The 16,753-nt window shown below is 38.0% G+C and overlaps 1 protein-coding gene across 2 annotated transcripts in view; it reads right to left on the bottom strand.

The window, feature by feature from the left end:
- Nucleotides 1-16,753, bottom strand: part of LOC135985436 (ubiquitin-conjugating enzyme E2 E2) — a 210,477-nt gene that overhangs the window by 10,032 nt on the left and 183,692 nt on the right. For both annotated transcript variants that reach the window (XM_065628763.1, XM_065628765.1), the window contains exon 5: nt 13,696-13,843. In XM_065628763.1, coding sequence (XP_065484835.1) covers nt 13,696-13,843 — 148 coding nt within the window. The remainder of the gene's footprint in view (nt 1-13,695; nt 13,844-16,753) is intronic.

Raw genomic sequence — 16,753 nt, 5'->3', positions numbered from 1 at the left:
AACTTCACTGGCTGCCTGGGAGTTAGCTGAGGCAATCATGGATCAACGGGGCACAGTGTACTGATCTTGAAGAGTTGTCTTTAATTAAGGAAGAACATGCACCTATTAGAAGTGCCAGCATGCTGGAACAATTAAAGTTCTGAAATAACACACTTCACTTTGATGCTTGGATGCGTCTCAAAATTAAAAGGACAGATACATTAGCAACGTATCTGTTCATAATAATGAACTCAATTGAGAAACAGTCATTGTTATTAGAAAAAAATAATAAAAAGGTGTTACTAAATAAGAACTTGATAAGAAAGATATTACATGGCACAAGGCTTGATAAAATTTGCAGAAAAAGTGATGGCAATATGCATTTACCTTGTAGAAGGTGACTAGGGGTGGATAATAAGGAAATCTCAGCACTCTGAGCTCAAAATGCTTTCAAGCAACAAAAATGCTACCATCCATAATGTAACTGGCATGTATCCATAGGGTCATAACTATATTTTCAGAAAAATGCTGTAGATTTTATTTTTGTCTAAAGATTTATTAAGAGAGATAGCTATTCTACAGGAATTCCAGAATGTTTAGCGTTTCTTTCATTTAAAGAAAAAAGAACCACTTTTCTTCTGAATTTGTGTTTTCTCACCTTCCACTAATTATCATCTCCAGGCAAAGGTGTGACCTATGGGTCTTACACATCTCAAACAAACAGTTTAATCCCAAAGCAACTGGGTGCAAAGGCATTGCCTGTGGCCATGCTTTGTATAGTGTTAGACACTATAATCACATGCACCAAATGTAGATTACTACACAGAAAAACCAGGAAGTCCAACAGGATCCACACTTACCATGTGGATTCTCAAGGGACAGGGAAGGGAGGAAGTGTTACTGCATGTTCTGGTCTTTGGTGGAATTTACACACTGGCATCTTACTTTTAGGAGAAGGGTTTGAACGTGAGCAATACCAAAATCTTCAACTTAAACACATCAGGATCATCTTAGGTGAGATGTAGGAGTCATCTGAATCCTGCTCTTGAATCTATCCCTTTGTTGCTTTATTGCAACTAATCATTGGAGTAAATAGAAAAGCCTATACATGTTCTGAATGCTGCTTATTTTAGTTTAATCTGATTTTCTCCTTCTTGTCCTATTAAATCTTGTTATTAATTTCACACATTTAAATCCAAAACTGTTATTAGGAATCCCATGCAAAATGTCAAAAGAATACGAGAGGCTTTTATTTACAAAAGGGGGGGCTGGTGAAGAATTTTATCCTTACTAAAGGCCAATAGGACTTTTTTTTCATAGGCCAGGGCCTGAAATCCCTTGGCAAGTTGAACATCCCTTGGAAGAGAAATAGGAACTTGGGTGTGCCTTGCATTAACACACCTCTTACTGTTACGAATACCAATAATAACTCAAAACCAGTCAGGCCTCTCTATACAGTTCCCTCTCTATACCTCCCTTTCTCCCAGGGAACATGTGGAAGGAAGTTGCAGGCTGTATCTGGCTCAGATGTGTCTAAGTTTATATCTGCATCAAGAAATGGTAGAAGGAAAATGCCTGGAAACTAATTTGTTCGGGGTTTTTGTTGGAACGGCCCAGATGCTCTCGTTGATGGGCCTGGCTTCCTGGGGCTTTTCTGGACTGCAGGCATGGGTTGTTTGAGCCTAGTTGTGTGCTGCATGTTGGGACTGTGTCTCACATTGCCACCTGCATCTGTGGTCCATACTATTCTTGAGGGGTCATCCAAAACGTCACTGTGATATAAATGTAGGGAACAGGTGCCATCCCAGCAGAGTATGGGACAAGGACCTCTGGAGTCAGCATCACTGCTAACGTGTACACTTGATAGATTACTGACAGTCCAGAGTGGTGAACTCTTGATCCCTCAAGTGCTGCAGAGTTTGCAGTTAACACTGCCCTACCAAAAGAGGCATCCAGGGAAGATACTTGTATCAACATACAGTGGCTCAAGAAAGTACGAAACCCAGAGTGCCATCTTGCCCTGAAGATCAAAACAGTGACGGTGATATTCCTGGAGGCTGATCACTGAGGTGACATGGGACATCCTATGAAGGGAGCGGGGTGGTGCGAGCTCTGGCAATGACTGAGCCATCAGCAGGTGAGTGAGAAAATAACCCCATTTTAGTAACCAAATGGACTATCCAATTCTAAATTAACTTCAGAACACAAATATAATTAGGTTTCACTACAAACAGGTTCTAATAGGACTAGAAGGAAAAAGAGGTTAAACAATATAATTAGTATTCAACATGTAGGCAGGGTTAGCTCCTGGATTAGTTGCAATGAAGTTACATGGCAACGCTGAATAAAGATTGAATTTATGATATTTACAGCAATAATTTCATATTTAGTAACAGGTAAAATAACTTTATTTGCAAATCCTATCTTTCCTGCATGAGAGGTCACACTGACTCCATTGTTATGCCTGACTAAATGATGATCACTTTGCCAAATGATTTCAGGCATTTGCATAAAAAGTCCTAAGACTGAGCTGTAGAAAAAAAAATTATACAAGGTAGAGATGGAAAAGACATGGAAGTTCATGAAGGCATTCCTTCTGCTAGTATAATATTGTGCCTTATAGTAACTTCTACTTTCATGCCACGTTAATAGGTATTATAAAGACTGAGGATTCCAGCCCTTGAGAATTTTCCAAAATCTAATTAATCTTAAAGTTGCAAATGCTCCACTCCATAGAAAGGCCTTTTTCTAAGCCTTGTAGAGATGGAAAATTTTACAAATAATTTACTGATCAGAGCTCTATTTCTGTAATGCATATGAATTTGAAATCTTACAGTACAGACCATCCTTAAATTTGGGACAATTACAGCATACATTTTGCTATTTAAGTAACTGTCTGCTACTCCAGTTAAAGTGCCTGAACTTAATTTGCTGTGAAAATAGGGATTCTGAAACACACACTGCATATAATTTGTTTTATTTGTTGCCTTTGATAGATCTGCAAAACTGTAAAACACAAACAATCATTTCCTCCTCCCCTGCTGAATAATGCAGAAAATTAGCCATGCAAAATAAAAGATATGTTTTGCAGTAGTGTAAATCATCTCTGAAGGTAGAATCTGAATGACTCAGGAATAATAATTTCTCAAATTTTATTCAAGACAGTGAGAGACTAAACGATTTAATAGCTAAGATAATTATATCCAGGATTATAAATTTTGCTTTTTAGGACTGACTACATTCTTGTGAATCTGTTAGAGAGCCAAAGGTAGCAGGCTTCTTTTCAGGAGCTTAAAGAATGTGGAGCAGTGTGATTTCTATGGTGAAACAAGAATAATTGTATTTTAAGAACAGGAAGAAGCAGCCTTAAAAATAGTTGTGCTAATCAGGGTCCTGAAGGTGGTTCATAGGCAATTAGAAGCATATGGCATGAAATTTGAAAATATGTCCTTACCTACAAGTTAAAAAAGGTACAGAGAAAAAACCAAAACCCACACTTAGTAAAATGGAACAAAGTCTAAGTGAAAAATCTGGCGTACAAAAATTCAGGGTTTATTCCAGCTGAGATTTGAGTTCTTTGTACTAACTGGGAATAATGAATATCAGATTAAATTATTATGAGATTAGAGAATTAAGTGAAGGAATACAGGTAAAATGTGATGCCTACATTATTGATTTTCTAGTTTTAATTATTTTTCCCTTAAATACGTATGGGTCTGTTAGTGAGAAAATATACCCAGTAGAATTGGTTAAGACCAGATCTGTTATATCTACTTCAATCAAAAGACTCCAATGTAATTAAGGAGATGTCTATATTGGCTAGACAAAACCTGCATGAAACAAAGAAAATACATGTAATGACTGTAAATTAATTGGAGTGTATTTTGAAAGTAAAAGGCAGTTTACTTTGTATCTTGTAATCCATTCAAATTAAGCTAGGATTCTATATTATTATTATTATTATAATATATATGGGAAATAATTAATAGCTTTATTTAAATACTTCACATTGTTAAACATTTAACATTAATAACTTATTTTGGTCTTGGTTCACACAAAGATTTATTACGTGTATTCACTAAATTACCTGTCTTCTCTCTGAGGTAATAGGCATAGAAAACCTCCACTGGTACTATTTTAAATTACACATGCTTATTGGAAGGAAAATGAATTGTAACCTTTTGTATTTGTAACATCCATCACTCTCGCATTTTCTCAAGTACTTTCAATTTGACAGTGGTTAAGGTAAAGCTCTTAGAAAGCCTGTGCTTCTTGAGCAGAAGTGCACAAACTTTTAAAAACCCTGTATGTATATTTATCATATAGCTTTTATAAGCTTCATGTAAAAAACCACAACCAATCAAAAAAACTACAAAATTCCAGTTGTATTTTTTTCCATCTTTACTTTCATTTTGTGATAAGGCTGAACTTTGTATGTTATAGAAGCCCCTTTTGAGGAATAAGAAAAATGAGGAACAGTTAAGGGTAGTGACAAGACTCTTCTCTCTCCTGAGTGCCAATTATACCCCTTTACATTTATTTCTTGACAGAGATGTACAAAAACTCTTTACTGATTTGGATTTTAGTCAATTTCTGATTTAATCAGATGCCATTTAATAAACTGATGGTTTGGTATTATTATGTGTGAAGTTCAATTTTTGTCACCTCATCTTAAATAAAAACTAAAGAGGACAAGAAAACAAAAAAGGAGAAGAAATCATTAGCAGCATGGTTACGCCTTTCCCATTTCAGGAATGGTTGAAATCTAAGTTTATTTCCTCTGAAAAAAAAAAAAAAGACAAAATAAGGTGTGACAAGTAATTTTGTAAAGAAGGTTATTAAAAAAAAAAAAGCGGTCTCTTCTCCATAGTAAGAAAAGAACACAAACAAAAATGCAACGAATTTAGTAAAAGTTAAAAGAAAGTATATGTTTCATACATCAAATAGTTAAACACATGCAAGAATATAGTGTAGGAATATTAGAAGGCAATTTAGGAAAATTAAAAAAGAATTAAAAACCACACTAGTCATGGCACCACCTAAGTCACCATTGCAAAGGCTATTACTGCTCATGCTTCAACACATAATCTGATCGTTAGCTGTGGTGAGGAGGGAATTTCCTCTCCAGTATGTTACTGTGTGAGTAAAGTGCTTTAAGGGAATTTTACATTTTTCACTGAACCACTGAGCAATGAGCAGTTACAGGCAACATACCTGACTGAACCGAATAGTACTGTTTTTCTCCTACAGAATGACTATATTTCTCCTTCTAGTGATTTTTCTTTGTAGAGTTACAGATGCACCAGTTAAAAAAAGAACAGGGTAAGTGCGTGTGTGACTGGTATCTGGAGCTACAGCTAATGACTGCTTTGTGCCTTGGATACCACAAAATCCAGATTGCATATTTTATTTTTAAAAAGTAATCTCTACCATTCTATTTCTAAATTACATAAATCCACCAATTTTCTTATGTAAATAACTCCAGACATTTTTGAGAGAAAAAATTATTTAAACAGACTGTAGACTTCCGAAACCATAATGGGGGGTTTAAAACTAACAATTTCTAAACAATCTTACTTCTCTAGTTGCATTAATCTTTTTAATGATGTCTTGTGAGCTTTGAATAGCCTAAATCTGAACACATGAGCAGCTTCTATGCTCACGAACAACGCTCTTCTACCCATAAGGTGTTGTCAATGTGCAACTGAAAAGAGCAAAGATTTAGGCCAACATAAATAGTAATCCTGATCCAAGCCTCCTCCCCCTGCACACATAATTAGGAGATATTCCAAGACGTATTTTCCTGAGAACTACTAAAGGGATGACAGTTCACAAATGTTTTTCCTGCTGTTACAGTAATCCCTACAGTCACGGGTTCATGTCGAGGGGACTTAGTCAACTGATAAGAACAAAATCTTGTAACAGTTTCATCGGCTCTTCATGGCAAAGCAAATTCATTCTCTTTCGATGCTTATCTATGCATGATTTTCATAATGTGCTGCTGCACTGCTTGCATTCACATACATTTAATTGCATGTTTATAGAGCAGGTCCACAGAATTTAAGACATATAGGTGTACGTGTCTGCAAACATTTAAAGACCAGATGTACAGAGAGTCTCTTCCTGGCAGTGCAGAGACACTCCAAGGAAGGCTTTAGATGCCTAAAACCCACGGGAAGTTCTGCTAACCCTGCCGGCTGTCTGCTGGCATCTTTAGGTGCCTAAATGCCTTTAACATATTGGTGCTGTGTATCCAGCTCAGAATACAAGAAACTCTGATTCAAACTATAGAATAGCAATTAGTATAGTATACATACTACAGTACAGTACAGATAGTATAGTACAGTATCTTTTAAAAGGAATGGAAAGAGAAACTACTGATAGACTAGCAAGGATTTGTGAAGATCAACCGTAGAATATTTGATACGATCAGTACAAATATGGACATATTACTTCAATAAATATACAGCAGGTTCTTCAGAACTGGCAGGGGAACATACAATATTAAAAGATAAATAGGTACTTTCTAGCAAAAAGAACTTTGTTGCAATTGATGGGTTCATTTTGCTCATATGAATGAGTTGATGGTGATGGGTTTTTCCCAAGGCAATCCTGCCCTGGACGTCATTCTGTGTTCACTAACAGCAGAACGAAACTATCAGCTTTGTGCTGTGTTTTCATTTTGTGATCCTTTTGGACAACTTATTACAATGGCCTTTAGGTAAAACAGTCAGGCACATGCACCCATCCAGCAGCACCAAGGTAACTGAGCAACCACACACTACATTCTGTATTTGCTAAGCAAGAGCCACCGGAGTGAGCTCGTTGTACCTGGAGACAACCCAAGGCAGAGATTTTAAAAGGAACAGAAAGGTTACATTGGAACTTATAACAAAACAAAACAAAAATTACTACATGAATTGATTCCTCGCTGCTCTGACTTTTGTCTACTGTCCCTTACTTGTTGCTGTGCTTGAGTGACATGGCATAGAGTATTTTCCTGCTCCAGATACAAAAAGAGCATTTTCCATTGTGCTGAAACAGCCCAGAAACCTGTCCGTTTCCTGAGAGAGCACAGTATACAAACTCTGAAGAAAAGGGAAAACGAGCTCCAAGCTAAAGAGTATAAATAATCTCAGACAACAGAGCAATTTCGTTGTTTACACAACCCTCTGCTGCTTACAAAAAGGATATATGGCAAACGAGATTATTTTGTTGTATGTCTGATAGTGCTGTGCTGTGACATTGCACCTGGTAGCCTGTGGGTGCCAGGGAAGAATCAAAGTAGCAGGGGTTGGCCAGCCTTATAAAATGGGACAAATTAAATATTGTTTTGCCAACTTCTAAGTATTTCAGTCACTTTCCAGGATATTAACAATGTTCGACAAATCTACTCAAATATCTTCTGGATTATTTCAGGAGTATTTATGATTTTCTTGTCTTCTATATGTCTTGACAAAAATGTTGTAAAAGGAAACAAGATTTCATTACAAACCAGTACAAAATACATTTGTGCACAGAGAAGACTTAGAGTCCTATTTGATAAACTGAACAATGATGTTAAGCTGCTAAATGAGAAGGAAAAAAAAATCAGATTGGATTCTGAAGCAAAGCTTTTTGATAATAGCAAAATGTGCAGATTATGGCTTGAAGGGGAAAAATTACAAGAATGAGGAAAATGAAAAGTGGCTCATCCCTTGAACTTGCTGTCATCCAGAGTTTCTAAATTCACTTCACAACTGCGGGTGAGGGGAAAAGAAGGAATGATAATTGGGAAGTCTAAAAAATTGCAGAAGGAACATCTGACGTGAACCGGCACTGACAGAAAGCAGCCTCTGCTATGGAGAAGCACCAGATGAGGAGAAACACCATGCATACGAGATATATAGAAGAACACAGAGAAAAAAGATACATCCAGTCTGCTGAGTGGCGAGGGGCACGGACCTGTTCTTCATTACCCGGGACTGGGTAGCTATTTTAGTGTTTGAACACAGAAGCCAAACAGCAGAGCTGTGACCACAAGTCAGCCAAATTCTCACTCCCAGCCAAACGCTCCAGCATGGAACAGATTTTATTTTTACAGCTATGTTACATTTTCCTTTAATAAGCTGTCTTAGATTTATTTTTAAACTTTTTTTTTGGACAGGCTAGTGCTTTCAAATCTCTCAGTAATTCTGAAAATACATCTTTTTTATTGATACAGTGGACATCTATTAGTGTATTAAAATGCATGTTAGTATGCCTGGAGCTTATTGGCTGAAAAAACAGAGATACTCCCGTGGAACCTAATGTGTCAACACATGCTTGCTTTGTAAGTGGCCATGGCAATTTTGGATGTTAATGCCCCTGTACCAGAGACATCAGGCCAAAGCAGAGTCAGGAGAAAGGAGTGTGTCAGTGGGCATCAAGGCGAAGGTTGGCAGCCTCGCTCCAGCTCCCAGTTGGAGATGGGCTTTCCTGAGAGAGTTCAAAGGAACCTGCTTCCCTTTGCCTGGGGTGGGCAGAAGACAATTCCACGGGTGGTGCGGGGGCCAGCAAGGGACATCCTTAACTGCCCTATCTAGATTTACCTGTCAATACCTCATACAAATGGGTAGATGTCCCCACCTACTACTGTTTTGCAAAGGTCCTGGAAACAGAGCAGCAATTCCAGCAACTTTCTAGCAGGGCAAATACCTTTGAAAAGTCACTCTCCAGAGTGCTGTTTCAGATCCCATTGAGGACCAAAGATAAGCATTAAATCACACTATTGAATCCTTTTCCGCAAAGCATGACAGAACTGGGATTTTCTACTCTCAGCAGTAAGAGTGCAGAACCTTACAAATCTTTAGGAAAACAAAAAAGATTAAAAAAAAAAAAACCAAAACCAAAAAAAGGATATTGTAATGATTGCATCCCATCTCTAAACTCTCCTAAATACCAGCACTCTCATGCAGGTGCTGGTGAGGGCATTAATAATTTTTTGGCAGAAAATATTTAGGAAAACTTAAAACATGCCAAACCACAAGGATAACTTATAATTGCAATAGAAAAACAGCAACAAATTGGCAATTATACCTATTCTGGTAGATAAAGGCAAAACATAAGGATGATGCATATAAAGCAAGCTTGAAAGGATGTCTCATGTCTATTAGTGAGACCAGTAAAGATCTCCATAATCTAAGTATGTTGGCTTTGTTTATCTATGCATAGATAAATGTAAGTCATTAAAATGCACAGCCATATTACTTAATGTGGGCTAACAAAGTATGAAACAATCTGGCAAAGTCATGATTCATGGTAGAACTTGTAAAAAACAGCATATATACTTTAAATCAAGGTGTATTTTATTTGAAAACCACAATTTGCTTTGCAAAGTTTTTTAATGTAAGCAGTCTACTTTTCAGATGTGCTGAGCAACTGCAACTCCAATAAAAATTGATGTGCCTTATATCAAGGTAATGTAGCAGTATCCATCCAACTCATTTACTCTTATATTACCTGTGAGGACACATATGCTTCAGTCCTAATCTAGGTTCACAGCAAACTTTATGTGTTACACTGAACAAACTGTATCATACTTTCAGGTGAATTTAAAGGATGAAAAGAGACAAGCTGCTTTACACTGCTAGTATGATTTGCCACTGAAGTGTCTGAGAGCAGAGTCAGACCAGCTAACCTGGCTAGTGCTGATCCAGGTGAAGCTGGTACCACTGTCAGGTCATGCATTTGCTTTCCTGGAGGCTAACTTTTCTAGCAAAAGCTTTTCCTTTTCCTTTTCCTTTTCCTTTTCCTTTTCCTTTCCTTTCCTTCCCTTCCCTTCCCTTCCCTTCCCTTCCCTTCCCTTCCCTTCCCTTCCCTTCCCTTCCCTTCCCTTCCCTAAAATTGAGGGATACAATCCCCACTGGCCATGGAACATGTGTGTATAGAAAATGGTAAGGAGCTAGAGGCAGAGGATGACACCAGAAAGGAAGAGGCTGGTGTGAGGGAGATGCAGGTTTTGTTCTGATGTCCTAATCAAGGCTTAGCCACGTGTTATTAAGCAGACATGATTCGATATTAGACTGTTCAGACATCAGGGATGATCAGGCCAGCCGAGTTCAGACTTGGAATATGTGAAGAAGGAGACCAAGAAAAGAAAAAAAGTTGCAGCGCAGTCTCACTGGTGTTTCAATATACTTTCTCTGAAGCATTTGCAAATAAGAATTTTCCTGGGGCTTGAGAACCTTTGGCAGGGCTGAGGTGGCAATGACCAAGTGAAAACAGTAAGCATTTCAACTCAGATCAGCATCACCAGCTCTCTAAATAAAAAAATAATTAATTTGTTTTCGTACTTGAAGCTCAGTAAAAATATAAAACCTCAGGGCCCATCCACACTTGAAAGCTCTTTTGGATTAAGGCAGTGTGGGAATTTACACTCCCTAGGCTCTGCTTGTATACTTAAAGTACAGTTGATTTTTACTCCAATAAGTCATTTTTTTGTGACTTAACACATTTTTAAAGAGGGGAGTTTCTCTGAAGTAACTGACTGCCCACATAGGCAAGTTCTAGCAGCTAACACTGGAAGTAAATATTGTAGCACTCAAGCACATAGCGTATGAGCACTTACATATTTGGGTTCATTCAGATGACTCTATCTACCAGGTTTTGTAGGGTTGCTTGTGCACATGCCAAAATATTTACAGGATTGCCCTCCCCCTCTTGCCCCCGGCTTTGCAGGAGATGTGTGCTATGCCCCAGAGTGCCACCTTAAAGAAAAATATGAATCCCTGGATTGAATGCTAGCGTATCCCATCATCTTTCCCATCTCTCTGATAGCATTCCAGTTGGCGCTCTCGCACTCCCAGATAATTCACACATGTTCACTCATACGCAAACCCTACAGCACCCCTTCCCCCCACGAAAAAGTCGGCCAGCTGTTAGAAAATTCAGACGTTTCATTAACGCAATTTACTGGCTGATACTGCCAAGCAAAACAGAGACAATTAATAATAATCAGGGCTGAAGGGTCTGAGACAGCTTATGAGTAAAGGATAGTATTAGTTGTTTAAAAAGGACAAACTCGCTCCTGCCTGGAGTGATAGGGAACAAAGGGCGGTGATGTATAACCGGGGAGGAAAGAGACTCTCTCCGTGGCTTTTGCAGATTACTGTGTGAATGACAGGAGCGGCAGGAGCAAATACCTCTTTTCATTTGCTCAGCCTGCTGCAGAAGAATAGCAGCACTTGCCAATGAAGCTGCAGCTGTGCTCCAGCTCTGTTTAATCACTGTGTGTGACTGAGGGTTAATTAGCTGCCATTCTTACTGCTATTTGTTGTTCTAATGAAGATTTGCATAAATGTAAGACTAGGAGGTAACTGATACTTGATTTTTCCCTTCAGAGAGGCTGGGGGTGGAAAACTCGCCTATCCCAAGTGTTTATGTTTGTGGGAGATTCAGTGTTGCCTTTCCATTTGATCTGATCTGCTTCTGCTGATGAATGGTGAACAAAGAGTTCAAAATTGCTTATCAAATCAAGAGCCCGGTTGGGATTCTGCCTCTAGAAAGGGGCAGACTAGGTAGATGAAGAGAGGACTGAGGGATTAAAAAGTTTAACCCAGCTGACAGAGAGGAGAAAACATAGATGTGTGTTTCTGTACATATATACGAGTATATGTATGTGATATATCTCAGTGATATGTATCTCAGTGATGTATCTATCTATCTGTCTATCTATCTATCTGTCTATCTCTCTATCTATCTATCATGTTCCATCTGGATGGCATGGAACCAATAACTTATTAATGATAAAATGTCATAAAAAAATAATGAGACAGGCAGTACGACCAGAACAAGCTGTAGCATATTGGGCAGTACGCTGAAAAGCAAGAGCTTTTAAGTGTTTGCAAGCCCCCTGTTGTACATCACTAACACTCAAAGTTCACTTTTTAATATAAAAAGTATCTAACACTAAACAGGCAATCTCAGAGGAAAGCAAAAATGACTCAGCAGTTCACAGTCACCTGTCATCAACTCTTCGTAAGAGGGGAATTCACAACACAAATTAAGAAATGGCCTTCATTCCTCAAAAAATCATAGAAAAATTTTAACATGATCCATTAAAAAAATCCAAAACTACTTTGTAATTAAGTGTTTGAAAATGAAACATCATTAAATCGTTCTATTTGCTATGGTCACAACAATGCTTAAGGCTACTAACTAAAAGAAACTGAAGAAAAGAGTAACCTTCCATTTTCAGTATAGCTTGGTGCACATGATAATATATTATGGGCAACTGTTGTCAGTGTTCCTCTTACACACTTGCTCAGCTAAAACTGCGGCTTGACAGGATCTGTAAAATAGTCTAAGGGAAAGAAAAAGATCAAGAGGGCAGAGGTAGTAAATTTCTAAATTTCAAATCACCACTGGCAAGTGGCCAGCGTTCAAGCAGCCTGTATCTCTCCACAGAGACGTGACCATGAACGAGAGCAAATGTATTGCCAGTTCCTCAGTCTCAATGCAGCTTTGCGGCGTCTCTAGCCCCTTACCTGGTCTCTAAGACACATAAGCAAATACTCAGTTGCTTTTCTTTACACTTCTGCCACCAGTCCAACTGATTTCCTACAGGCACCTATGCAGATTTTGGGGTAGACCCTAGCAGAAGTCAATCTTTCAGAGTCATAAGCAGAGAGCATCCAGCCCATCTGAAATAAACGTGCCTGAAATGGTAACACAGGGCTCCTCTATCCTTAGCTGGAAGGAATGCCACGGATTTTAATGCTATATACAGCAACAAACTCACATGAAAATAAACACGGTCAATTGCATTTTTGCTCACTTTCACCTGATTTTGAGCTTTGAAATAATTCAGTCTTCTGTTACAGCTTTTAACTCAGCCCCTGATTATACAATCTCACATTCTGCCCTTTGCAAAGCAGTTTTTAGCCCTTTGGTTGAGGAGAAAAGTTTAAAAACAGGAAACCTAAAGGTTTAAAAACAGATGGCAAATTAAAAAAGAAAATTGAAGTGTACGATGAAAAAATAAACCAGCAACAACCCTCACAATGTGTAGATAGATCACTTAATTTTTCTTTAATGATTCCTTATTAATTTCTATATACTACAATTTTCCAAGGATATAGTCAGAATCATTCACTGGTAAATAGGGTAAGAGAAAGTGGAAATTACAGATCTAGTGGTCAATGGCAGAAAACAAATCTAAAAGAGCTGAGGGAAGAGGTTAAGTGCTATGCTAGTTAATAAGAATGACACCTTGCTTTGAATACTCATACTGGCTGTCCAGGATATTGAATAAACCTAATTTAAATTAATTTTCATTATTTGTAGAGTCTGTGTTAGATATCTATCATTGTCAGTACTATTAATATTATTTTCAGAGACCATATTATCAGCATATTTAAATGAAAGCTTTAATTTTCAATATTTATTAACTCATTAGTATTTCTTGGTACTAATATCCTGGTTGTAATATCCAAATTAGTGCCTACTACAAGGTATTCTCTACTGATTACACTTTTTGAATTAAAATATTTTTATTCTCAAGTACTAAAAATGAACTTAAGCTCCTGAAATCATGCTTACTTTCTATACTATGTCTTAATTTAAATAATGGAATTTAAAATTTACATTTATGTCTTTTTTAGTAGATAGCAGTAAAACAGTGCACTGACCGCGTCCTAGTATCCAACTGAACGTGAACTGTGAATGAACACAAATGTGAAAGTTAATTGGTCTTACCTGGGTTGCAGTCTGTGAGGAGGGAGCAAATGGAGAGGAGAACTTTAGAAATGGTTAATGCTGGGCTCCAGTTGTCTTTTAAAATGTCCAGGCAGATGACGCCTTGGCTGTTAATATTACAGTGGTAGATTCTCGTCCGGAACGTTACCTAGAAAAGACAGCGTGACTAAGTACAATGGTGTTCAATCCAGTAATTACACAATTATTAGGCAATTAAAAAATTATATGAACTAATGTTCTGCCTTCCTGGTTGAAATAACAGCACTCTGCTACTGTCAGTTAAAGACTGGGTGGGATACGGATATTCATCAGAAAATAAAGAAAATAAAGTCTGCCACTTCCACCTTTGGCCAGCGGTGGAACTGGTTTGTGCAAGGAGAGAATGGGACACGTTTCCTGAGCTTCCTTTTGCTTTGGTCTCATCAATCTCATTATTTTTGTATGGGACCATAAAAAGCTATTCCAGCCCGTGATCTAGACAACGCTCATAACTCTGGCCCACAGGTACTTCATGCTTTGAAGGGAGGCAGAAGAAGACAGATTCTTCTACAGTCTTCATCTGTTCACCATTTGACCCAATAGATTAAGCTGGAAAAAAAATGTGGAGGCATCCCATCAGTGAATCCTGGAAAAATTAAAGTGAAATATTTTTGAGAAAGGCTGCTCAAATAAGATGCTTTTCTTTCCAAATTTTAAGTTACAGTTGAATCAGTAGAATTGCTTGTGAAAAACCTTTTGCTTTTTTGTAGTTAATTTTGAGGATTTCTCTATTCATTTTTTATTGTCTCCCGGGCGATCCTGTATGTACCAAATCAAGGAGAAGAACACTTCTTTTAGCCTAAAATGATGTGCTTCTTCATCAAGTCAAAGATTTGGGCCTTTTATTTTAAAGGAATTTCAGCTATGGAAGTCCACTTTCTAGTTCAGAATGAACACTAGAGCTACGGGATAGAAAGGGACAATATAAAAAACAGCCTCTTGGGGGTCTCCATCAAGGACTGATTTCTCCATCAGCTCTATCCAAGTGACAAATCAAACCAGATGGTTTTAATGACATGTCCATAACATCTGAAATTAAGATGTACAATTTCAGTGGTCTATCTCATCAGCAATAACCCTGGAGAGTAATGGAAACTGATGACAGGCATGCCCCTGCTCTGATTTTTTTCAGTATCAGAAATCTCAGTGATTTCAGTAAGACTGAGATCAGGCCACTTATCAGTAAGCAGAAGAGAGGATACAAGGGAAATTACACAGTATCTGTTCTACTTGTATTTTTTTAAAAAAATCATTCTCCAAAACACTGAACAAAATTTTGCCCCTTTGGATTAAATCAACTAGCTTTGGCAAAACAACAAACAGAAGAAGTAGTAGATTTCTGGTATTAAAACACTACATTCAACAAGAAGTACTCTTCCTCGCAAGTACTTTTCCACATAAATCTAGGAAGCGCTTTTGGAGCCCAGTGTCATGCATCAGTGAGTTCTGTAACAAAGTTCCCAACAAAGCAAGTTCATCAGTTTTTAAATGCATCTATGTCTAAAGGTATTGCCAATTAACAGGATAATTTAATAGTTTGCCTTTCCTTTTTTTCCCCTACAGTTGTGGTTTCATTTATTGTTTTCTAGCCTAAGCGCTTCATTTCAAGAACTTTTATGAGAATTCAAAATATTTCTGTCACAATGAGCTCAATTTATCCAAGCACTATAGCCAGATGATGTATTTTTTCCCCTCATTAGGAGTCCAAGCACATTGAGCATTTGGAGTGAAGTAAGTCTTCTGCAAGATCAAGAAAATGGTATTTAATGATAAAATTAAATTTTCATCTACAAAGGGACGCTATTTTGGACAAGGAAGTTTACAAATACAGATGTGATAAACTATCTTGCACAAACTGCACGTCGAAAGTATCCACAGAGGGAGTTGGTGTGGAAGAGCATCCTGTGAATTGTAGGCCAGTGTTAATCATTAAGTCCCCAGATAGATTAACTCCAGGCACTCTTATACTTGAGAATACACATGAATCAGGGAATGTGTCCCAGGATGTCCCACGACTCAGGCAAACACTTTAGCATCTGCTTAATTTTAAGTACTGGATGTTTACTTCTCAGTACATTGTTGGAATAAAGTTTTTGATTAATTATTTTTCCTGAACAAAGGTGCTTTCCTATGCGTCCATGATGAAAAATTTGAGGACTTTATTCAGTGATATCTGAATACACCGACTAGTAAGATATATGTGGTCTCACCAAATGTAGGGGAAACACACTGAATCCATTGCACAGATTAAATTATACTCTTTAAATTATTTATAGATGGCTCAGACTGAGCTGCAAACTGCTTAAGAGAAGGCCATCAATTTGAGCCTGTAATTTAACATGTAACTGTTTTGCCAGCAGCTGAGAAGACAGACACGTCACCACACATTTCCCTGACTTAGCTGCGTTTGAATCATTGAAGTAGGGACACTGGGAATTTGGCAGGATTCAGAGAGCCGCTGGGATGAATGGAGGTGGTTCATGTCTTTCATAAGCTGTTCAATGCTCCATTGCCATCTTAAGCTGGTAGATAACCATGGGTGGGAATACCACCATTTGTAGTTGGAAGGCTATTTTTAGCAATACTTAAACCTGAAATGCAGCATTTTTTCACCACGAGCACATTTTAAAGCCGTGACACTGTGGAAGGTGCGCGCTCACAAGATAAGGCTTGCTGCTGCCTATCATTGACAAATATGTCACCAGCTTGCCAGACATGCCAGTCCACTTAAAAATGCCGGCCTAAGTACACAGAGACATTTTAATGACAAAAAAATCAAAGCTTTCAGAATTTCTAAAGAAGTTGTATTAATGACAGCCTTAATACGCTGGGCACAGTGGACTGACGGTGGCAGGTAAGGGTGTTCTCCTAAAGCAGCACCCAGCACACCTGGGATGACACGCCGCTTTCCTCAGCCAGGTACTGCCTCAAATTGCAGCTAATGTGGGAAATGTTGACATGCAACTTCATGGATGTTGTGTTTACACATTTTAAATTTAGGCAGGGTTGTTCCTATTAT

The sequence above is a fragment of the Caloenas nicobarica genome, chromosome 2 (assembly GCF_036013445.1).
Source record: "Caloenas nicobarica isolate bCalNic1 chromosome 2, bCalNic1.hap1, whole genome shotgun sequence".
Lineage (NCBI taxonomy): Eukaryota > Metazoa > Chordata > Aves > Columbiformes > Columbidae > Caloenas > Caloenas nicobarica.
This window is presented reverse-complemented; position numbering and strand designations above follow the sequence as displayed.